General features: G+C 35.6%; 1 protein-coding gene across 2 annotated transcripts in view; it reads left to right on the top strand.

Annotated features, from left to right (window-relative positions):
* The first annotated feature begins 1,436 nt into the window (after positions 1 to 1,436).
* Positions 1,437 to 25,500, top strand: part of acvr2aa (activin A receptor type 2Aa) — a 62,927-nt gene continuing 38,863 nt past the window's right edge. For both annotated transcript variants that reach the window (XM_067410741.1, XM_067410740.1), the window contains exons 1-2: positions 1,437 to 2,609; positions 22,237 to 22,447. In XM_067410741.1, coding sequence (XP_067266842.1) covers positions 2,555 to 2,609; positions 22,237 to 22,447 — 266 coding nt within the window. In that variant the 5' untranslated portion in view covers positions 1,437 to 2,554. The remainder of the gene's footprint in view (positions 2,610 to 22,236; positions 22,448 to 25,500) is intronic.

Raw genomic sequence — 25,500 nt, 5'->3', positions numbered from 1 at the left:
ACTTCAGCTACTACTATGCAAACAAGATTAACTAATCAGTAAGTAATATCAAATTTAGGACTGAGATAGTTCCTTATTAGGCAATCAATAATTACTGAATGAGATTGGCATCATTAAGAATAACTCATAACTATGACATTATAAAGAATTACCAATTACTTATCACCATATTAAGGTGTCTGAGACGTGAGAAATGTTTATTCTTTTTTTTATTCTGAACATGGTCATAAAATGCATTCCTAATTACTCATGTGTTACCTAGTCACTCTTCAAGAGCTACTATTGATCTCTCTGGGGCCGGTTGCATAAACCACTTAGACTAGTCTTAAAAGTTAAGACACTAATGTTTTTCTTGAAGAGTGGTCATGATTTTTTAAAGTCTGTTACATAAAAAGGTAGATTGGTGTAATTTGAATTGGAAAAATAACATTGATTACCCCTTGGTTAACTGCAATTTGGTCAAACTAGTTCTTAAGACACAGTCTTAATATAGTGACTAAGTTTATTCAACTGGCCTCTGGAGTCAATTTTAAAGTGAAAAAATAATGTTCCACATCACTAGTAGTTCCTGCAGAGTGACTAGATGAGTAATTATGATGCGTTTTATGACCATGTTCAGAGTAAAAAAAGATCATCTTCAAGAACTAGTAATCATCTGGTCCAGATGACTAGTAGTTTTTGAAGAGTAACACTTGAGACTTGAAAAAGTTAGTTAGAATTAAGCGAATTAAGAATTAATTAGCAGATATTAAGGGCACAGTCTACTAATACTCTAATGTGGTGTGTTACAAAGTTTCTTATCTTTAGTATGTCTATAGTGGACTATCGAGATAAAGTGTTACCATAGCGTTTATCCCTGTTAATGTGCATACATTTAGTCAACTGCCCTACACTTTTCAGCTGATTTGGAGGCATTGCTCTGCTTAGTTCCTATTAGCATTAATAACAATATTTTAGATACAATTGATGGCAGGTTCTATGCATAGAGAAAACACACACTTCTGTAAGTGGACTTTTGACTCAAAACCTTATAGTTATTATAGATATAAAACTGGTGACAACTTCCCCATGTGAGAACTAGCCCTGGTCTCCCCAATATGTGCAACATAAAATAAAAACAGACAATTCTGCATTTGAATTCGTCTTTTTATAAATTATAGGGTGTTACATCACAGGTATGATAGTATCCTACACTACTATTAACATACAGTGAATATTTCACTGCCTACCTTCGTCACTCTACTGCCACATACAAACCCCTCATAGAGAGGGCTGGGTTTTTGTGAACCCGGCACTGTGGTTGGTTTCAATTATTTACATATGCGATTCTGATTGGGTAAAGCGCTTGTCAATTGGCACGGTGTCGCGCTACGTAAAAAAATGGGCGGGTAAAGGCAGTGGAGGACAGAAAAAAACAAAAACAATCCGCCCGGGCGTCCATCTTGAATACAGTAAGCCAACGGTGACTGACAGCAACGGAGAGTGAAACCGCGATAAATTGAGTTCCGACCGCTATAAAAAGTCAACTGACTGCGAACACCGGGAAAATACATATTGAAGGATTACATTTAGTGCCGTTATCTGTCAATTCCGTCTCATTTTTGGCGTCATATTCCCGACGGGGCTGATGAAGTTATTTCGGAGGCTGTACATGCTAAGCTTTATTCAGCCGTCGACATGTCTTAGTTTAAAACGACTGCTTGTTTTAACTACCTACCTTAGCAGCTCTGGAAAAGCTTTGTGAGGTTGGTAAATGCAGGTTTGAGTCATTAACACCCGAAGGGAATGTGGATATAGCGCGTTTGGCCATATTTAAGTCCTTCACTGTCAACTTGAGCTCGCGCGTGCGCTGAATCGTGCGCGTGACCCCATTTATTTCACTTTATCTATGCTCAGTTGTACTACATAAATTATATTTATAAATATATATATATTAAAAAAAAATTCAAGTAAGCGTGATGTGGAAATATCGTTTAGGGATGGTGATTATATTTTTATCCCGGTAAATGTGCATGCATTTAGTGTACTGTCATACACTTTTCAGGTGGGTGTGATTTAGAGACATTGCTCTGCTCGAAATATTTGTTTCTTTGCATCAATAACAATATTTTATATATATTTTATGGCGGGTTCTATGCATAGGTTGTCCAGCTCTATTCATTGGAAATGGGAGCTGTCCCATTTACTGAAAGATCTTATTGAACGGGCTCGTTTATTCTGAGCGCGCGATAGGGCAACATTGTATAGATAGTATTCGTACGCGTTGGAATTTCCTCGTTATTGATATGGTTTTTCAGGAAAACTGCATGGACAGTCATAGATAACTTTATTTCTAAAAGCTCGTCTGCGTGAACTATCACACCAGTGGACTCTTTGATGTCGTTTTCCCAATCGCTAAATCTGAGGACTATAAACTGCCATTGGATTTGTGCACTGCCATATATCACTGACTCGGTGACATGGATGTGTTTCACTGACTGCTGATCAGTAATTCGAGGGGAAACTTGAATGCAGAGACTCTTGGATTTTGTAGGACAAGACAGAAGATTGAAAAATGGGACCTGCAACAAAGCTGGCGTTTGGAGTGTTCCTCATCTCCTGCTCCTCAGGTGGGAATTAATATGTTGTGACCCCTTTAAAGGCAATATGCATGTACAGAGTGTTCGTTTGTATCATGACATGTTTTTTTCTCTGTGTATGTATGTGCCACCGGAGGCTGTTTCTCGTGTTACTCCGCATTGAGATCGAATTCTCTGGTTTCTCGTAAAATAGCTACATAACACCATCTGAATATAATCTGAGCATGCACCATACAGGAGCAGCGTTTACTGCCAGGATTGTGCAGCTTATTTTCTCAGTGACTGGTCTGACAAGTTTCCAACATGAAGACCTGTTCGGTAGAGTTGAGAAAACACACTAGTGGTGTATTGAACTACTGTATGTTCATATAATATTGACCAATATCATTGTGCTGGCTGCTGCTGCTGCTCATGTATGCATGCATGCATGTTTTATATGTTGCATGTAAACCCCCTCTACTGGTAGCTCTTATTTTTTAATTATGGATAAGCACTGTTAAATTTATGTATATCAGTACATGAGTGATTTAAAAAGGGGGGGGGGGGAAATCATTTGATAAGGCCGGCTAGGCCAAAGGTCATATTTGCATGTGAGAACATTAGATAAGATATGGCTGAAGTTACATGAGCATATTTAATGTGCACCTTTTATATGATTATATTTATTTAGGAGTATTTAAGGAATAGCAAGGCAACAGTGTATGTTTCTATACAGACTGTGATCAAGGTTTGAATTTTGCTTTTATTGAAAAATGCATAAGAGGCACAGTCTGTGCCTGTACTCTGTGTTCCCACTACATCCCTCATCCTGGATCACAATTGCCCACACAGCCCTGCACTCTTTTGTCTACAGAGACAATTAATCAATACAATGTTATATTTTAGCACATCGCTTCGGTATTTATATCAGTCTATAGGCAGAAGTATTCAGGAGCATCTGGGTAACATAAGAAACCATATCTTATGGGTCACATTGCACATGCTCTCTCAGAGGAATCGGTGTAAACTAATGGGACGAGCATACCTGCTTATAGTGATACGAGGAACCTTTTACCTGATTGTTGTTTGAATTGTGTTTATGGATTTGTGTTGTATACTTGTGTTACACAACTCAATGCCTAATAGAGTTACTTCACGATGTTACTGGATGTTTTGTCTGTATATGGACCATGCTTGCTACTGTTCAGAAATGAGAAATAATTGAACAGTTTGATTTTGTATGCTGCATGTGAGCTTTCACAGAAGTTTTGCCCAGGCATGAGTTTATGCCTGCTGAGAGAATCAAGTTTGAGCGCTTGCCCAGTCGAATGTAAATTATGCCTTAAACGCCACGACTCCTAAAATAAATCACAACTGGCAACTTCTGACTAAACGCACACAGAGAAACGGGAAGCTTAAAGAGGAATTTGTGAATTTATTTAATGAAGTTCCTATAGATCTATCAATGCAGAATGACAGAAACAGTGTTTTTCTAATATAGATGTATTTTACTTAGTAGGTGAAATGCTGTATTATTTGTTATTGTTTTCAACAATATTGTTTTCATTGTTTTGTCAGAATAACATGAATTGTATGATTTGTATTTATTATTTTTCAATTTCTAGTCTAATCCTTTTATGAACGCACTGGTTGAGCTATGTGCTCTGGTTGAAATCAAAGCATTAGAGTGAAAAGCTTACGCTTGTAGCTTGTGTTGATGCATTACAAATCCACACTTGAGTTTTGGCATGTGGTTATATTTTGTAGACAGCAGCAGTAGCAGTTAGCAAACACACTTAATACATCCATGCCAGTACATGTTAGAAATATAAAACCACTGGTAAACCTCTTACCTCGAAGTTGAAGTAAACCTACAACCTAAAAGTTGTAACAAGATACATTTATTGTTGATGTTGTTGTTATTACAAATAATAACAATAAATCATAATAACAGTTTTAACTTTTTGAATGGTTGTCACAGTGCCTCAGATCTGATGAATGATAACATACCAGAAGTTTGAAGTAATGCGCTTTATTTTATGTTATAATGTTGACTGGAAACTTCTTAGTTGAGCTTCCAAACTTTGTTTAGCGGCTTCTGTTTCCTGTATCTGTTTTTCTTGTAAGTAATTACCAGCTATTATAAGTAAATACTGTTTTTCATGAGAGCTTTGGAATTGAGTGCCTTGCACGATTAACATTTAAAGCAAACAAACAAAAAAAAGTTTGTGTGCCTTCCAGAATGCATCATCATTTGGCAGTATGCATTAATATGACATATTTATGCACAGCGTTATGTGTGCTTGTGATTGTTTTACTGTTTTAGACTACATAGCCTACTGACTGGAGTGCAGAACTGAAGTAACAGTGGTTCCTCTTCCACTGTCTTATTTTTTGTAATCTGTCAGCACAGCTGTTGTGAGTAAGAGGGGTTACACTTATTTCCCTTGTATAACACCCGGACAGCTTAGCTGGGGTCATTGTGCAGTGACACAACTTCTAAAACAAATCCCCAAAACAAAGATCTTTCTGTGTTGTGGATAACATACATTTACTCCTGAAATCCTCTTTTGTAAAGCCACAACACAGTTGCTGATGGGCAAATCGATAAATGTGCATTTGGATTATACAGTGGCTGGTTTTTGTTGTGAGACTAAAAAAGATTTTCACTGAAAAGTATGTTCACCTTTATCTTGCTTAGTTCTTTTTTGGACATATGTGACCCTGGACCACAAAACCAGTCATACGTCACACGGGTATATTTGTAGCATTATCCAACAATACATTGTATGAGTAAAAATTATTGATTTTTCTTTTATGCCAAAAATCATTAGGATATTAAGTAAAGATCATGTTCCATGAAGATATTTTGTAAATTTCCTACCGTAAATATATCAAAAATGTATTGTTATGCATTGCTAAAGACTTCATTTGGACAACTTTAGAGGCGATTTTCTCAATATTTTGATTTATTTTGCACCCTCAGATTCCAGATTTTCAAATAGTTGTATCTCGGCTATATTGTCATATTCTAACAAACCATACATCAATGGAAAGCTTATTTATTCAGCTTTAAGATGATGTATGAATGTCAATTTCAAAAATGTACCTGTAACGAGGTTAGTAGATGTGGGAAGAAGGAGGCGGGAACCGGCGAACATTCAACAAAACTTTAATTCAAAATAAACAAAGAACAAAACGAAAGTAATGCCGGCAGACCCTCAGGGACGTTTGCCGGCCACACAAACATGATAAACCATAAAATAAAGTCCAGGCCTGGTCCTCTCTCGTCCTTTACTGATGTCACTCCTCCTTTTATGCCTCCGGAGCTCCTCCGTGAGAGACTCGAGGCCGGCACGCCTCGCAGGTGATGCTCATTATCACTCGCGTCACCGGCCTTGTGCCGTTCCCTCACGGCTCTCGCCCGCCCTGCTCGTCACAGTACTTTTATGACTGGTTTTGTGCTCCAGGGTCACATATGTGATGAGTGAACATATTAGTACAAGGCTATTGTCTGTTATGAAGGTGCAAAAGGAAATGGTCACAAACTGTTGATTGCTCTTTCTTCTTTTTATTTAAATTTTCTTCTAATTTCTGGAATAATGTGCTAATGAAGTCTTTCTACATGGTCAATTTTCTAGCTGAGCCCACAGTGTGAGTTCTTTTAAGCTTTTTTAGAACGTATCATATTCATAATATTATTTCTATGGTGATGCGGCATGCTTGTCATGTGACACAACGCAATGACAGATGTATTGCTTTTATTCAGTTTTTCCTTTTTTATTCAAAATATTCACAAACCTGTTACCATATCATGAACTATTCGATATATTCAGATGCTCAAATATGTGTAAGCGAATGCGTTTTGTCGTTTAAACGCCTTTATAATCAATCATGTTAGTTGATCTATAACATGCAATAGGGCTGCATGATATATTATTGAAATTTATCGCAAATATTATTGCATGTGATTTGGTGATTTGCACAGCTTGTCAGAGCTGTACTTGTCAGTAGTAAATGCTTCTCCATCTGAAAGCCAGAGGGCGCTCTCACGCACAATCTCCAAATATGCCCTTCCACAAAAGTAGATAACACGCCTCAATTACAGGAAATCCCTATGGATGCTATACTATCACTGTAGCTGAATAAACAGAAGATTGATACGCTTTGATTAAACATGACTAATAAACACACGACTGTCTAATTCTGTGTAAGAAGCCACATCATCTCACAGAAGGATGCTCAACTGTCGTTTTGAAGTGAGTGTGGAGTAGAAACGTTATTAAATGATGTCTTTTGTTGGACAAGATGTTAATAAATGCTTCTCATGTCTGGAAAGATGTTTGATGCGTGTTGCTTTTTCAAATGTACATTATAAGCGACTCAAACTCGCAGTGCTTTCAGATGATTTAGCATTTGGAGCCATACTTCATTGACAAGCTGCGCATAAAAAAAATTGCATCCTTTGCGATTTAATAATCGCACTAAGAATCGCATTTAAGTGTGATTTAAATGCTATTTTTTGTATCGTGCAATATATCGTGCAGCCCTAGTGATGCTCCGATCCGCCTTTTTTGCCAATACCAATTCCGATACCCGGGATTCAGTATTGGCCGATACAGAATACTGAACTGATAATCAGGTAATAATATAAAAAAAGTACTGAATTACCTAAAAAAAAAATCTTTTGTGCAAGGCATCAGGCTTGACTTAAACATTACTTTTTTAACTTTGTAAAACAAAATAACAAACAGACACAAATGTGGTGAATTATTTATTAAATAACTGTGTGCCAGCGCAACAACTGTAAATAATCCAATAGCTTCACTAGCTTAGTAGACATTCAAAATAAACATATGCACCATATAAATATATGCACCATATTACATATTCATTATAATTTTTATGTTCTTCAATATTTAATGCATGTTTGAATAAATCCGTCAAGTTTTTATGACAGCCACCATTTTAAAGTTTATATTAAGTTATTATTATAACTTTATTATTATAAAAATGTCCTTGGGTTTAATGTAATTACAAATCAGTTCATTTTAACCTTTAATATTATATAGTAGGCCTACCTACTGACTCCCACGTGTTTACAGTATTAGTTTTGAGGGATTTTTTTTTTCATGAGAAAATTTGCCATGTACTGTACCTGTTATATATCCAAAATAATCGATATTGAATCGAATTGAATTGAATCAAAATTTGAATCGAATAGTGACATTTGTGTCAGTACCTACCCCTATTAAATACGTCGACAAATTATAATTGAAAATATTATTGTCACTTCCATAGATATCGCTGTGTATTTAAAACACTATAAATGGATTTATTGCTAGTATTTGTGTGTATTTAAATGTCTGAAGCCTAAAATAAACATTATGTGGTTGAAAACACTGAAGAGTTGTGATATACGATGTCCATCTCTGGCTGTGCTCCAGCCAAAGCACGAAAGCACATTTGAATTTAGCAGCTGAGCATTCTAACCAGCCTAGAGTGATCACACTGGTATGATCGTCAAAGGGTTGAACAAATTAATTTCACTTTATTGCACATTTGAAGCCCTAAGTCTATTTCACATCCAGGTTAAGGAGTTAACCGGGAGTCATTTCACTATTTATTTACAAACTGCAACTAAAGATCTGTGAATTGTATGTGTTTTGGTACATTTATTGTGTATGATCTCTTTTCTGATTGTCTGGAAATCCAGAGGGAGAAATGATGCTCAGAATTTGATGGTGTTTTCAGCGGCTCTGTTCACAGTAAATGCTACTCCACATGAACTACATTTCTGCAAGTGCATGGGTCGCTTATAGCATGCATTTTAAAACAGTATCCACCGCCATACCACCAACCGTCTTCCCAAATTGGTTTCTAAATCAGTTATCAACAGGTTTTCCCACCAAAAATATAAGCCCTTTGGTTTAACATTTGAAAGCCAAGAAATGCATGCATAAATAGTAGTACTGTAATTTTAATGCTGATCAAGAGCTGCACGATTCTGGATAAAATTGAGAATCATGTTTTTTTTTTGTTTTTGTTCGATTCTAAATATAAAACGATTCTAAATATAAAACTAAACAAAATATTCAGTTTACCAGAGGTTCTGACAAAATATTAATTGCTGGAAAATTTCTTAATTAATTTAAATTATTATTATTATTATTAATTTTTTTTTTTTATGGTTTTGAATCAATTCAATGACTAATAAATACTTGTTTCATTACTGGATGAATCAGTATTTTTGAATGAATCTTTTTAATGAATGATTCCATGACAAATACATTTTTTAACAGTCACTTGTTATCACTTAGTGGCGTAAGATGTAATACAACTGTTATAAGCCCCAGGTTCATTTCAAAAGGTGGTTTGCTCTATTAGATCTAGTAGTTTGCTCTACTATATCACTATCGTAGACCTCAGTATTTATATCCTAACTTTAAACTGTTATCGCAGTACTTCTTTGGTAATTGAAATATTTGTAACACAGAAATAACTACTGTGGTTCAAAACTGCTCTCTCTGGCTCAGCACGGCAGCACAAACACGGTATGATTTTGTCAAAGGTTTAAAAGACGCGGGCGAACTGTTGTGATTAATTAATATAATATCTTGTGGGTGTTTGAATCAAGATCGCGGTCATTTTTCGATTAATCGTGCAGCTCTATGCTGTTCTATAAAATTATTATTAAAGGGTTAGTTCACCCAAAAATTTAAATTCTTACCCTCATGCCGCTCCACACCTGTAAGTCCTTTGTTAATCTCCGGAACACAAATTAAGATATTTTAGTTGAAATCCGATGGCTCTGTGAGGCCTTCATAGGGAGCAATGACACTTCCTCTCTAGAGATCCATAAAGGTACTAAAAACATATTTAAATCAGTTCATGTGAGTACAGTGGCTCAATACTAATATTATAAAGCGCCGAGAATATTTTCGGTGTGCCAAAATAAAACAAAAAAAAAAACGACTTATATAGTGATGGCCGATTTCAAAACACTGCTTCATGAAGCATTATGAATCAGTGTGTCGAATCAGCTATTCGGAGCGCCAAAGTCACGTGATTTCAGCCATTGACAGTTTGACACGCGATCTGAATCATTATTCGACACACTGATTCATTAAGCTCCGATGCTTCCTGAAGCAGTGTTTTGCCATCACTAAATAAGTCGTTTTTTTTTTTTTATAATATTAATATTGAGCCACTGTACTCACATGGACTGATTTAAATATGTTTTTAGTACCTTTATGGATCTTGAGAAATTAAGATATTTTCAACTAAAATATCTTAATTTGTGTTCCGAAGATTAAAGGTCTTACGGGTGTGGAACGGCATGAGGGTAAGTAATAAATGACAGAATTTTCATTTTTGGGTGAACTAACCCTTTAATAATAATTACAACTGTTATTTTTGTTGTTAAATATGCGATCTCTTATTTTACAGTACCGTATGGGGTGGTTCATCTTTTCCTTTTGCTGTTCTTAGCTGATCAAATATCCTGGTTTACGGTTTGTGTATTCTTGTTGCAATAGGAAGAAAACATGCAAAATAAGTAGGTGTCACAACTTCTGCCTTACTGTACTTGACCTTAGTCTTCCTTAGTTGGTTTATCTTACCTTGGTATCTTTACCCAGATGTAATCAGTGTTCTCGGCTGTACCATGTTTATTTAATGCCAGTTGGATGGATGTTTTTGTCCCAGTATCAAATGTCGGTATGAACCCATTTGCTGTGCAGTATGTCGCGCTGTTATAAAACGACACTCATTCTCCCCATTTAGTAAAGTCACAGCGCTAATATTCAAACAGAATGTCAGATGGACTACAAAAGAAGAATGGACTTTCCGTACACAGGAAGAGGGGTTTAAAAATGGAAAGTGTTTCGTTTAAAGTTATTCTGTATTGATCCATGCAATCTTGATGATACAAACACATTATAATTTGATTCTTCCCTTTTTTTATTTCGCCTAAAGCACTAATGTGTGATTGATAGGTTGACCTTGTGTTGCTTCGCAGTGTATTTTGATCCTCGCCAACTGGACTTCCATGACATAGGCAGGTTGCAGCCACTGTTGCCCAAGATGCAGATGCCTCTGTGAATAATTTACAACCACGGTTGACCACTGCTGACGGAAGGGCTATTTGAAATCAAATGTGCTGCCTTTGTCCTCTAACAGTCTGCTTTGACCTGTGCCATAGTTTTCCTGTTTCTTGTTGACAGACAATTAAATCATGATCAAGCAAATATATATATCAACCCACTAGTTTCTCACTGTAAATGCAGACATGTTTAGGGCTTTCAGCTTTAAAAATCTGCTTGGCCTAAATATTCGGTATATGAATGTTTTTTTCAAAGGATAGCATCTCTGCCATCTCTCAACATGTTTGCAACCACTGAACAAGATTTTCAAGTCTTCAAAAATGTTCATGACATACCTGTACATGAATTTCACTTTGTTTGCAATCAACGACACAAAGTCATGTTGCTTTCTGACAGCTAGACACAGGAACAAAGGCTGATCCAGTTTGTTTTTCTGAGTGTGTTCGTTCATGTCTTGCAGCATAGATCTGCGATCTTACGCTGTCAAGAGCAGAGCTTTCAGACGGTCTATTGGTTGTGGCTGGTTTGGGAGGGTTGAGGGGAATCAAAGCAGATTAAAGGGATTTGCAGCAAAAAGTGTGTTAAATATGATTGACAGCTGATTGACTTGTATGCAAAAAATTTTATATATTGGTGGATCAGTGACATCCAGTGTCCAGATCTATTTGCTTATTGAAAACATGAAAAATGAGATTCATACAGACAGAATAGACTTCCTCTGTGATTGACATGTTTTAGTTTGTTTTTAATTTATTTTCTTCCAGCATTATGTTAGTGTTGGAAGCATTTTTACATAGTAATGATTAGTAAAAAGTGTAATTAAAAGGCTGAAATTCTTGAAAAGTATTTTTTTTTTACAGTTATTTTTACTATTTAATTTAGTTTAAAAATTTAAATATTTGAACTTTTGCCTGTCAAATCAAAGTTAGTGTGGTGTCAACAACTTGCAGGAAACCATGGGCTTTGTGTTGAGTGTCACGTGACCAAACTGGAAAACTGGTTATAAAAAAAAAAAGGATATAAAAATATAAAAAAAGGAAATATGTCAAATAATTATTAATGTTTTAAAAGGATGATTTCAGTAAAATACTTGCTAAATAATAGGCTTATCCATTTGATGACTAGCTTGTTGAATCTGGGAGAGTTTAGTTTTAAAATGTGCAGCAATTCCTCAAATATTTGCTTCATTCCATTAGTATCCGGGTTTGAATATTTCTTGGAAGGAACTTTAGTGACATGAATGCCAGGAAGTGTGTTTGTAATGGTAAAGTGCAAGGTCTCACACTGCCAGAGAGGGCTTTTGTCTGAGCTTCTCAATAGGAGCACAGCATAAGATGCCCAATTATGCAGCGAAAAGTTCTTTAAAAAGCTTTTTTTTATGTTTATTTGTGATGGTTTATAACTAAGGTTCAGCATTTATATGCAACGTGCATATTTATTTATATTCACAATTTTATATTCAGTTTAGTTCTATAAAGGTTTGGTGGACTGTTGAAAACTGGCTTACAGTGTACAGTGGACACAGACTCTAATTCTGTGTTAATAGTGGCAGTGCAAATCTGTTTTTGAATATCTCAGTCAAATGATTATTTAAATGTGGTCAGAACAGCACAAATAAATGTTGGGAAATGTCTAGAGATAGCAAAATTATTTGTTGTTTATTTGCTCTATTATGGACCAAACTAGCCTTAAACAAAATTTATCTATAGCCATTTGAAATTGTAGGCAACCACTGTTTATTGTGTTGGTACCTTAGCAGGTTTTAGGCTGTCAAGTTTTAGATATTCTTCATATTTTGTGTGATGGTTGATGGGAATGATCTTTTCCAATAAGTTTAAATTATTATTATTATTTTTTTACCTTAATAAAGCTATTTTTAACCTAAATTATAGGGGTGGGAATATAATTCTCAGCTTTACGGTTGTTTATTACTGATGTCATCATTGACAGCGGAGGAATAATCTGCATACACAATAATGCACAGATCTCTTTTGAAATATAAGATGTTTTTGTCTTGTCTGTTTAATCCTTTAAGACATCTAACTGACTGTGTTTACATTAATTTTGCGTCATTTGAGCTGCTAGTAGGCTACATTTTAACACTTAAATGGAGTTGCACACAGCCACTTGCGAGAGCACCCTTCACAAAGTGCACGTAGAAATTGAAAGCAGCCTTCCATCAGTGAGTTACATATTTATAAAATATAAGCCCACAGCACTCCAAACAACATAAACAATGCCTTTGTAGAGCATTTGTAAGGAAAATATACCTACTGGCGGGCAAGAACGCAAGCTGCAAGCGCGTTTCTCTCAAAGCGCAAATCCTATGCAATGATGAAATACGTGAATGTCAGGGTAAAACGGGGGTTTCATGACCCTTTAAAGTAGTGTTTATAAGCGCAGTGCTGCTTTGTGTACAGCAGTAACCAAGGAAACACTAGGAGTGTGCGATATCGTCTGCGATAATATTGTGATTGTTATACGCGCTAATCACTCAGCACACGTGTGCTGCTGTGCTGAGGGAAACATAGCCTACGGCTCGCGTGTTTGAACGCAGAGGTTAATGAGCCGCATTTTTGTGACATTTGAATTCTCTGCTGTAATGTGATCTCATGCGAACATATTTTCCATTTGTGCTGGTAGATTACAGCAAAACAATCCACATGCACACAAACCTCTGCTCTGGTCACGTCACAGGAAAACACATTGTGTTGTAGCACTGAGGAAACTAACACCAACATTATGTCTCTGAATGACAAGAGGCGAGAGAAGTGATACTTCCTCATGCATAAAATCGCAATTATAATCTTATGCATACTACTACAGCGCAGTGGTTGGATTAAATGAGCTTTAAGTCATGCATAAATGCAGAAACTGTTGACGTCAGCATGTTCGACCAGCCCATACTTGGAGCCAACCAGCACTCCGGATCTTTGCCGATGGTACACGATGACGTCAGAATTTGTGACGTTGCTCCGATTTTGCTTTTTAAACTGGAAGTTAGAAATCGCTCTGAAAAATGCGAAAATAACTAATTTTAATTTTTAAATAAAATTAATGAGTACCTTTTAGTGTTTTCAATGATGTACAGCCTATACATATCTGTTCACAGCTCAAAAAATGTGTTCTGGGGTTTCATGACCCTTTAATAGGCATTTATACAGAGGTAAGGGGAAAAGAAAATGGCATCGAAACTTTTTTGAAAACAGTCAGTTCCCTTAAAAAAAAAATTATCTAGATGAATTGGCCATAGCCTTAAAAAATGTCATATGGTGCAACTGTGATTTATCTTAAAATTAATTAATTTCCTTAACATGCTTAGCATTTTTTTTAAGTTCTCAGTAATTAAAGTGTTTAGAAACAAAGTATTTGCAATTCGTTTGAGATTCTGTAAAGAATGACCTTATATTTTTGCTCTGTAACTTCAAAGTTGCCTTCTTAAATGTAGTTTAACAGTATTTTTCCCCATAAATCACATAAAACTGATAAAAATGTTTTTAAAAATACCATTCACTTAAGCATGCTATATCAGTGATTCATATTTCAGCCACAGAAATTTGATATTTTATTTTTAATTTATTACAGTTATTGTTATTATTGGTCGCACCACATGATGTGTGGTCTCTCCAAATGACACAAAGACCTTAAATTTAATTAAAAATCTATTTTAAAGAGCTCAATAAACAATCAGTTTTATGTAAAAAAAAAAAAAAAAAAAAGATTTAAACCAGATTTAAATTCATTTAAATTGAAATTAATTTTTTAATTCATCAAGGACACATTAGGCTTAAATTGAACAAAAGTGACAGTAAAGAAATTTATAATTTAAAAAATATATATATTTCAAATAAGTGCTGTTGTTTTGAACTTTCTATTCATCAAAGATGATAGAAATAAAATTTATCACAGTTTCCACAAAAATATGAACATTGATAATAATCAGAAATGTTTCTTGAGCAGCAAATCAGCATATAATAATGATTTCTGAAGAATCATGTGACACTGAAGACTGGAGTAATGATGCTGAATTCAGCTTTGATCACAGGAATACATTTCTGTTTACTAGTTATTCACATAGAAAACAGATATTTTAAATTGTAATAACATTTCACTCTTCTCCTAGCTAGGTGTAACTCCATTCTTGCTGCAGGGTCAGAATCAACTCGCCAGCGGTTTTATGGCCAGTGGTTTTTGCTTAGCAGTGGCATCTGGTAAAATAGATTGAAATAATTTTAAATAAATAAGCAATAAATGACTAATAAATGCATAATTACCAAACTGAAATTACATGCTCTAAACAATTGTGTTTTACATTTTTTCTCATTGTATAATACAAACATAAACTGCCTTAAATGTTTTTTATGAAATAACCCAAATTGCATAAAAATCGAATCCAAATTATACTAAAATAAAGTACTTTATGTATATAAATCATCAATTGAATATATAATTTTTCTTGCTGTGCCTGGTACAGTCTGGTTTGCTCTGTCTTCACAACCATGAGAGTAAATCACATATGTGACTAAATTTTCATGCTAGTCTAATGATACATTATTTAGTCACCATTAGCTAACAAATTGTTAGATTTCACTTGCCAGTGTTTGAGTTAGAGGCTAAGTTTAGCACAGATGTATTTTCACTCGCATTCCCTCATCTTGAACACTCTGACTGAGTGCTTAAAGGGTTAGTTCACCCAAAATTGAAAATTATCCCTTGATTTAAATGACTATAATGACTATGTAAATGACTATCTTCTTTCAGACGAACACAATAAGAGATATATTTAAAAATATCCTTAGTCCTCCAAGGTTTATAATGGTTTTGAAGTCTAAAATAATGCATCCATGCATAAAAAAAGTAATCCATATGACTCCAGTGGGTTAATAAAGGCCTTCTGAAGCAAAGCGATGCGTTTTTGTAAGAAAAATATCCATATTTAAAAATTTATAAATTAAAACAATAACTTCCAGCGGATGACGTATGCAGAATGCGCAAGTCAAATATTCTATTCTATTCTATTCTATAATATATAATCTATTGCCAAAGTGTGCATAAAGGGTTGCTTCAGTGTGACCCGTCTCTGGCCTGTGTTAACGTTCTGTTTACAGACTTTGTAATATTTACACACAAATGACATTTTGGGAAATGATTGCTATGTAGTTTGTGTACAAGTCCGGAACAGACAGCCAAAACAAAACAAACAACAACAAACAAACAAAAAAAACAGCCGATTGGCGATCGTGTGTTTGGAGCAAAAACATCTAGCTCTGATTGATGGCAAGTCCACTGATGCATCTCTAATTCATATAGCGATTGACATTTATACTTCATACACAACAGCAAAGGCAGTTGTGAGGGTGGCATGATACAAAGCGCCTCATGCCACCCTCCTCCACTGGTTGGGCCCCGTTTACTCTTGCCATGAAACTGCATTGTAAGTAATTAGATAGCTATCAGTTGCAATTCAATTGTCCTAGACCACATAAAAGCACTTGGGTGTGTTTACATGGACGATTTTATGTGTTTTAAACCAATAAATCTGATTACTCAACACACCTTTTAATGCCAATGTAATGAGGCCTATTGGTGTCCGATGTACCATATGAGTACATCTAGTTGCTATATGTCTATTGCTGCATACAGGTACAGTAGTTGAGCACTGATGTCTGCATTACTGAAGCAACCAATAAGCATGACTGAAAATAAGCATTTAGATTCAGTCTGATCACATGCAAATGTGTGGGCAGTCAGCCCTATAGATCACATTTAGAAAAACAAATAGGGCATTTATGATTTAAGAGGTGTAGTTTATTTGTTGCAGTATACAGTGGTGATTTAAAATGGTTCATAATTCTTTCTAATGCTCCATGGACCAGAACAGCTAATAATGAATATTTTGATTGTAAATAGAAAATAACTGTTAAAAAATGGAACAGAACCATATAGTTTGACATGCAGTTGTACTGCCATTTTATGTCTAATGAGGCATCTGAAAATATAAACATTAACACTGTCACGGCGTTTTCAAATGTATCAACTTGGGAGTGCTTTTCCAAAAAGCTCCATCTTTGTTGAAAAAATGCCAAAATGGAGATAAAAAGATGTGTTTTCAAATGAAAACGTATTAGTTTGGACAAGGTTTTAGATGTGTATGAACTGAAGATGTGTATTCCATTTAAGAATAGTGAAGCTAATTGTCTTTATTGTTGTAGAGTTAAGACCAATTCACATCACACCGACAGATACAGACAAACGCTGACAATCACTGGTTATAAATGAATATATAGTGAATTAATGAAAACGACAAGTAGTAGCTACATTATATTGCACGTATTGCGCATAATTGTACTCGTTCCCCGCAGGTTTTGTGGTCACACCCTAAGTGCGCTCATATAAAGCCGCCTCTGTCTCAGTATTTAAATTGAGTTCTTTTTCGCTGCTTATTATGCTTACAAATACACACAAAATAATGGCAAAATGGCACTCTTGGCATTGACCATCAAAATTGTGGCCAGTGAAAATGCTGAGTGGCTAGTAAAATGACTAGCCACAGTGGTTGGGGAGCAAAAAGGTTAACATCAAGCTCTGGTTCATTTATTACACTTTTCGACAACAACAGTTTTTCCAATGCGTCTTAGGTCATTGCACCATTTCTGTGTCATTGCACATGCGCAGAAAGTTCCGGTTTTCAATCTGATTGAGTGTTTATATGTCCTGTCGAATGGATTAGAAAAGGTTTAAACCACCCCTTAAAACCTGAATGAAGTTTCAATCGGATTTGGCCAATTCATTCCGGTTGACATGGCCATGTGTCCTTTTTATTCTGACTGTGCTACTAGTCTGATTACAAACGGATTATTAGTCAATGTAAACCCAGCTAGTGTCTGATAGGAAAGTCAGTGTGCAGTCTCGCTTTCAGTGAGAGTAAGTAATTTGTCACAGCACAGGTTTAAAAACAAAAGGTTTTTTTTGTGTGTGTGTGTGTAAAATGCAGAAATATTTCACATTCTGCTCTTCTAGGTCACTTATCAAGTAATCAAATTATTGACACTGATCATGTGAACCTTTGTTTGGATGGTCATTGATTTTTATGCTGATGATGTAATAAAATTGTACTAAAGAAAAAATATTTAAAAAAAAATGTAAAATGGAAGCATGTTCATTATTGGTCTCAGACATTACATATATGTTGCAAATGTTTATGAATCAAAATGTACATGAATTCATTGGAATGTGTAACGTATAATCGCATCTGGTCATGCAAAGAGTTTAAATATGGAGATGGAAAATGCCAGCTTGAGAATCTCCAAATATGCCATCAGCAGCCCACTTCTAGTAGTCAAAACCTTTCAAAAGACGTTGTAGCTTGTTTCTACAACACTTTGCCTGTTTGTACAGGCAAAGTGTTGGTCATCAAGTTTATTGTCCAGGAAACTACCATACGTGATCCATTAAAGGGTTAGTTCACCCAAAAATGAAAATTCTGTCATTTATTACTTACCCTCATGCCGTTCCACACCCGTAAGACCTTCGTTAATCCTGGGAACACAAATTAAGATATTTTAGTTGAAATCCAATGGGTCAGTGAGGCCTCCATAGGGAGCAATGACACTTCCTCTCTAGAGATCCATAAAGGTACTAAAAACATATTTAAATCAGTTCATGTGAGTACAGTGGTTCAATATTAATATTATAAAGCGACGAGAATATTTTTGGTGCACCAAAAAAAAACAAAATAATGACTTATTTAGTGATGGACGATTTCAAAACACTGCTTCAGGAAGCATCGGAGCATTGTGAATCAGCGAATCGAATCATGATTCGGATCGCGTGTCAAAACGGCAAACTGCTGAAATCACGTGACTTTGGCGCTCTGAACAGCAGATTCGACACGCTGATTTACAATTCTCCAATGCTTCCTGAAGCAGTGTTTTTAAATTGGCCATCACTATGTTGTTATTTTTATTTTATTTATTTTTTTGCGCACCAAAAATATTCTCATCGTTTTATAATATTAATATTGAACCACTGTACTCTGATTGGACTGATTTAAATACGTTTTTAGTACCTTTATGGATCTTGAGAGGAAGTGTCATTGCTCCCTATGGAGACCTCACTGAGCCATCGGATTTCAACGAAAATATCTTAATTTGTGTTCTGAAGATTAACGAAGGTCTTATGGGTGTGGAACGGCATGAAGGTATTTTTGGATGAACTAACCCTTTAACTTTATGGCATGTGGTCTTTTCACTCATGTCATTCATGGGCCGTGTTCGGAGTGCTTTTAAGCTGCCTCTTCCACCAGCTCCATATATTTACAGTGCGCTCTGCTGTTTTACCTCGTGTAACCCTGCTGACTCAGAGGAGTCTGTGTATCCCAGCGTCTCATATTAAAACCTGAGAGCAGCTCAGCAGAGGGGCAGGGGCTGTTGTCAGGAAGAGCAGTCGTAGAATATAGGTCAAAGATTTATTGAGCCATCTACTTGTTAGTGGAGAGGGCAGGTGAGTAATTCCCTTATGTTTGACACTTGTAATTAGTTTTTAATTTATTCTAGATGTTTCCAAACATATGCTGAGGTCATTGGAGCAACTTGGGGTGCTCCTTTTCTCATTTAAGATGAGTAAATGTGACTCTTCCTCTGTTGATCATTGCGTGTCTTGTACAGCATTGTTCTTCTCTGCCTTGATGTGGATGTGGCAGTAATTCCAGCAGATTTCCTCCTAATCCCAATAATAGTAACTTGTGTCTCTGGAACAAATCCTGAGGATTTATCCCCACTAAAGGGCAATTAGCAAATTAATTCCCACCAAAATAATTTATGCCCATTTTTCCTTCAGGATATTGTTTTTGTATTGCGCCTAATTGTACTCGTTCCCTGCAGGTTTTGTGGTCACACCCTAAGTGCGCTCACATAAAACCGCCTCTGTCTCAGTACTTAAATTGAGTTCTTTTTCACTGCTCATTATGCTAACACAGTCAAATACACACAAAATAATGCCAAAATGCCACCCTTGCCTTTGACCATCAAAATTGTGGCCAGTGAAAATGCTGAGTGGCTAGTAACTTTGGAAAACGACTAGCCCCAGTAGCTGATGAGCAAAAAAGTTAACGTCAAGCTCTGGACATGTTCATTTATTACACTTTTCGACAACAACAGTTGTTCCAATGCGACTTAGGTCATTGCACCATTTCTATGTCATTGCACAAGTGCAGTGAGAGTAAGTAATTTGTCACAACACAGGTTTAAAACAGAAGTTTTTTTTTTTTTTTACGTAAAATGCAGAAATATTTCACATTCTGCTCTTCTAGGTCACTTATCAAGTAATCAAATTATTGACACTGATCATGTGAACCTTTGATTTTATTTTAGTAATTTAGTAATCGGTCAATTATTTTGACCTATTTATAATTAATCGAGTAATAGGAAATTTTTTGTGGTAATAAAAATAGACCTAAGCAAACAATAGCCTTTAAAATAATTTAAAATACATATATAATAACTATGAGGCAATCATATTTGGTTCAAATAAAGTATCAAAAGCAAGTAATCATTTGGTTTTATAGAACAACCCTGTTAAAATACATAATATAATATACATAATATTGACTATAATATAACAATCAACTTAGGTACATTATGTATTATAACTAATGCCTGCAGACGGCGTCAACAGCCTGGTGATTGTTGTTGTTACACTAACAGCATGATGAAACCCTTGTTTAATATTGGCCAAATGACATTTAATTCAAATGTTCAATTAATATTTGGCAGCTTTATTAAGCTTTATGATAGAAACTATAATTTCTTGAACAAGAATGTGTGGACATCAAAACATGCAAAGTGAGGGTTTAAACTTTTATTTTGAAATCATGCTGAACCGTTTGCATATTTAGAAAGATATTGATGTATTCTCCTGTGTTGGTGTAGGTTTATAAATGATTTACTTTACAAATCTGATGAAATGGCGCACATTGCATTCCCAGATGAACGTTATAAGCAATCCAAATGCACAGTATATACAGAGATGGAGTCTGAGATGCCATCCATGAATGTAAATGATAACAGTTCATGTGGACCAGCATTTACTGTGAAATTAAAGCACATATACAGTATATTAAACCCGCAGGGCGTATATTTACTTAACTGAATCACAGCTTTTGTGAATTTAGCATAGACCTATGCACTCACAAGTGTTTTGCTAAAGTGTGATTTTTAAATGGTTTTTGAAATATCGTGCAGCCTTAGAAAATGGCCTAATAATGCGGTTCACTGATTCCTGTCCATGGAAAGCGCCACTTCCGGTATTTTGCCGGTTACTCAACACGGGTAAATTGCAATTGAGGATTTTTTCAAATCAAGTACTCGAATCAAGGAATCATGACAGTCCTATTTTAATATTTGTTTGTTCGTTTGATTCACTGTGCTGTTCCAAAAAAGTGACACAGGAAGCACTGGTTTATGCTGTACTTACGCATATGTATATGTGTGCATTTAGTTTTAATTAACACATGTCTTTGTGGTAATAATAACACTGATGTGCAATGAAATTGTTGTACTGAAGATGCCCTGTATGTATGTGGAATGCACATACTTAATGATTTTTTTTTTTTTTTCCCTCTAAGAAGTTTGTGACATTTGAAGAATGTTCCTGTAATCACTTTATTGCTGTGTTTTTATGCACAGCGTTTTCCATTCAAGTGTACTCAGCGTGGGGCTGCCACTAAACTTGTGCAACCAGTCCTCAAATACTTGGCCTAAAGCGTAAACTGTTCCTTGTGGCACAATATATGAACATTAGGTGTTCCCATAGATGCAAGATTGCCACCAGACTAGTGCTTCTAACACCTGACTTTCTGTTCTATTCTGTTACGCTTTGTCTAAATGTTTTTGAGTGCAAGAACGCATCTTATGTAAACGTCCAGACAGAGACTTAGTCGTACGAGCCCACAGAACCTGCACAAGATCCCAAGTGTCTTTTGATCAGGATTAGCAAGTGAAGTAAGAATCTCAATCCACTATTTGCTCTTTATTTTGTTCATGAAATTTTTTGCCTTGTGTGTTAAGTGATGACTTGGGGTGTGTTTTGGATCATTTCTTAACACTCATCACATCAGTGCCATATTCAGACATGATCTGAGTTGCGGTTGTTTCAGGAAGATGTTAGGAAACCGCCCCCCACCACATCCTGTTTCAGAGTGGCCCTTCTGCGTTAATCACACTCACTACCTTATGTTTGTTTTTTGGTTAACCACAACGCTCACTAGTGTTTTGCTTTCTTTTTTTAACCATATGGTAACCCGTGAGTAGCTCCTAAAAACAATTTGAAGTCCCATCTGTGGATTTCACCATTTTTGGGTTATTTTAAACCAGTTGTGTATCGGTTATGAACCTCCAGTGTCTGTCATCTTTAATTGATATTCAGCTGCCAATCAGTGACTGACTGATTGTTGGGGTTTGAGCCTTACACTTTGAGTTGTGTGTAAAGTCTTCTGAGAGATCAGTGGAGCAGGTTTCTGTTTCCACAACAGGTAGTCCATGTCTTAACCAGCGTCCCCTGTGGTTTTTTTCCAGGTGCCATTCTCGGCCGCTCAGAGACACAAGAGTGTGTGTTCTACAACTACAACCCCAGCTTGGAGAACCGAGGTAACCGCAGCGGTATTGAGTCTTGCGTGGGAGACAAGGACAAGAGGCTTCATTGCTTCGCAACTTGGCGAAATGTGTCAGGATCAGTTGAAATAGTAAAGCAAGGCTGCTGGCTTGACGATGTCAACTGCTATGACAGGTAATCTCTAGTGCTTATGTGCCTGTTTGACCAGGATGGTGTGATACAGATAACTGGAGCGGGGAAAAGTCAATTTCTGATTAATTGGCCGGTAGTTTTTAAAATTAATATATTGATTCAGAACTGAATGCAGCAATTTTCATTATTGTTTTTGAATTTACTATCATAATGTGGTCTTTTGAGGGTTAACTGCACTAAGTTTAACTGGATATTTTTGAGTCAAATATGAATGAAAAAGACAATGACTTGTGCTTCAGTAAGTGAATCATATGTTTATTCAGTGCTCGCTCTGATGGATTCAGTGAATGATTTGTTAGAATGATTCAAACTGATAACCCAGCAGTTTTTGAGGCTTTTTGAATGATAGCCTCCGTCAGTGTTAATGAGCATCATTTTAAGTGTTGGGTTCAGTGCTAACCAAAGTCACATGTCACAGCTTTCCCCCCGAATAGCAATTGTTTTGATTTCACTTACAGAGGCATGGTAAGACCCTCCAGCGCTGCCCATATGATCAGCATTCATTTTTGACTATATCATAGCTCCAAAAGCTGTAACTGTAGTAGAGATGTTTTTGCTGCTCACATGCAGTTTTTTTTTACTTTGCATCAGCATTTCTAGAATTTATGTCATTTTGTAAAAATATTGCAATGTAAGGGGCACTACCATTCAAAAGTTAACTCATTAAGATATACTTTTTTAAAGAAATATGTATATATGTAAAATATTAAGCAGCACAACTGTTTTTGGTAATAATTGGTAATAATAAGAAATGTTTCTTTAGCACCAAAACAGCATTAGAATGATTTCTATTAGAAACTGACACTGAAGACTGGAGTAATGGCTGCTGAAAATTGTGCTTTGCCATCACATGAATAAATTACATTTTAATATTTGATCAAATCAATTTAGCCTTGGTGAGCATTAGAGACTTCTTTCAAAAACATTTAAAAATCTTGCCGACTCCAAACTTTTGAACAGTAATGTATACTTTATGCTTTATACTTTATTTCAAGCATTATTTAACTTGGTCTAAATTGCCCATGCTCAATGCTCCACACATTAGACAGAGAATACGCCACACATTCATGTAACCAAATACTTCCTTCTCAAGATTTCACAGTATTTCAGATCATAAAGTCTTGTGTAAACATGTTTCCATATTGAGGTTTGGTTGTGAACCTTGTAACCTACAGCCATAAAAGGGGAGATATTAAAAACAGTTTTATCAGTGCATCTGCCCCTATGCAACAAGTAGCACTGCTGTCAGATCAGGAAGTGTTTCTCCTGAATGAAGGTGTTTTGATAGCGTGCAAAGGCAGCAGCACTTCTCCTGTTCTAACATGCTGCTGAACCCGTTTACCTCCTTCGGTGGAAGGATTTATGTTTTTTTTTTATTTTTTTCATGCACATTGCTCTGCCATGTCAAGTCCTTAGGTAGCTGAGCAAGTATTGCAACCTCTTAATGGCGCGTGTGCGTCGCAAGACAGTAACCGACTCACTTTTCTGACTAAATGCCTCTGGAATGTCATCTATTCCCCTCCTATTTATTCATTTGCACCTGTGTGTGTATTTTAAGGATTATTGGTGTGCTGCTAAGCTTTGTTTATCTTCTTTAAGCCAACCTGAGAGCTCTGCTTTGATGTGGGCTGCCAGATATTTAAAAAGTATCTCTTTGGCACAGGCATTTTTCCGCCCATGTGCATTTATTCGTTTGTTTGCTCTCTAACCCAAGCGAAATCCAAATAAATTAAGACGCATGTCTTAATAATCCCCAAATATGATGCCTGTGTGTGTGTATTGTGTGTGTGTGTGTGTATATATAATAAATATATATATATATATATATATATATATATATATATATATATATATATATATATATATATATATATATATATATATATATATATATATATATATATATATATATATGGGCAATTCCAGCGTTATGGACGTGACATTTGGAGTCAAAACTTGAAATATAAACGCTCAAAGAATGCATTTAATAGTAACATATTGAACCGTCTATTCATATATTCATAATCCCTTACTAAAGGAGTCCAGACATTAGAAAAATGTCAGTCTATTCAACTGTTTTATATTTTAGATGAGGGAAATATACAGCGTTACGGACGTGATAAAAAAAGTCACTAAGTTTTGGGTGACAACATATTTTTTAAGAATTCTGTAAATTACATTGAGCAAACCAAAAGTAATACTGCCCACTGAATGAAGAAGGGTTGGCTCTTCACAGAGCATAAAATTATAATTTTATTTAATTTTTCATGTTCGCATTAATGAGGAAAAAACAACGTTACGGATGTGACCGGTCTGAAAGCGGCACAAAAGACTGGTTTAAAACTGCTTTAAAACTTTCACAGAGACCTCAAGCAAGCATTTAAACCACCAAATACTGAAATCTGGGATAACAGTATGGTAAGACTCCACAATTTATCAACTTTTTACTAAACTTTATACAAATGTAACATTATACTCTGTAGTGCAAAAGGTTATGGATTAGACCTATTTATCATGTTGACAAGCATGTGCGTTGTTCAAGAATCAATTTAGAGACCATGACTTTCCTTCTTACAGAACTGCTTATAAAGTTTCAAGTTATTTGCATTTATAATTGTTATATGACATAAACTTAATCTTTAAAACGTTACGGACGTGACAGAGCACTGAAGCATCCTGACCTCTTTATTCTAGCTCTTATAAATTCATCAGGCAGTGCTGTTATGACTAAATGAGTGTATTTATTTCTCAGGCATGTATCCATCTTTCTACACAATGCTTACTGCTAAAATAAAGTTAAAAAAAATGGGGTCTTTGATCCCTTTTTTGAAAGCATGAAATATGGTTGGTTGAAAATTTAATTTAAGCATTGTTGCTTACCACATATATTGTGGATAAACAAGGCAATTTTCTTAAAATTTCTGTTAGAGCACATTAATACAGTGTATTACAGACCTAAATGGACAATTTAAAAAGGGTTTTGTTCTTTTGGTTAAAACTTTTTTTTTTCATGGTAAAGATGACCTTTGCGTGGA

This window comes from Chanodichthys erythropterus, chromosome 14 (assembly GCF_024489055.1).
Source record: "Chanodichthys erythropterus isolate Z2021 chromosome 14, ASM2448905v1, whole genome shotgun sequence".
NCBI lineage: Eukaryota > Metazoa > Chordata > Actinopteri > Cypriniformes > Xenocyprididae > Chanodichthys > Chanodichthys erythropterus.
This window is presented reverse-complemented; position numbering and strand designations above follow the sequence as displayed.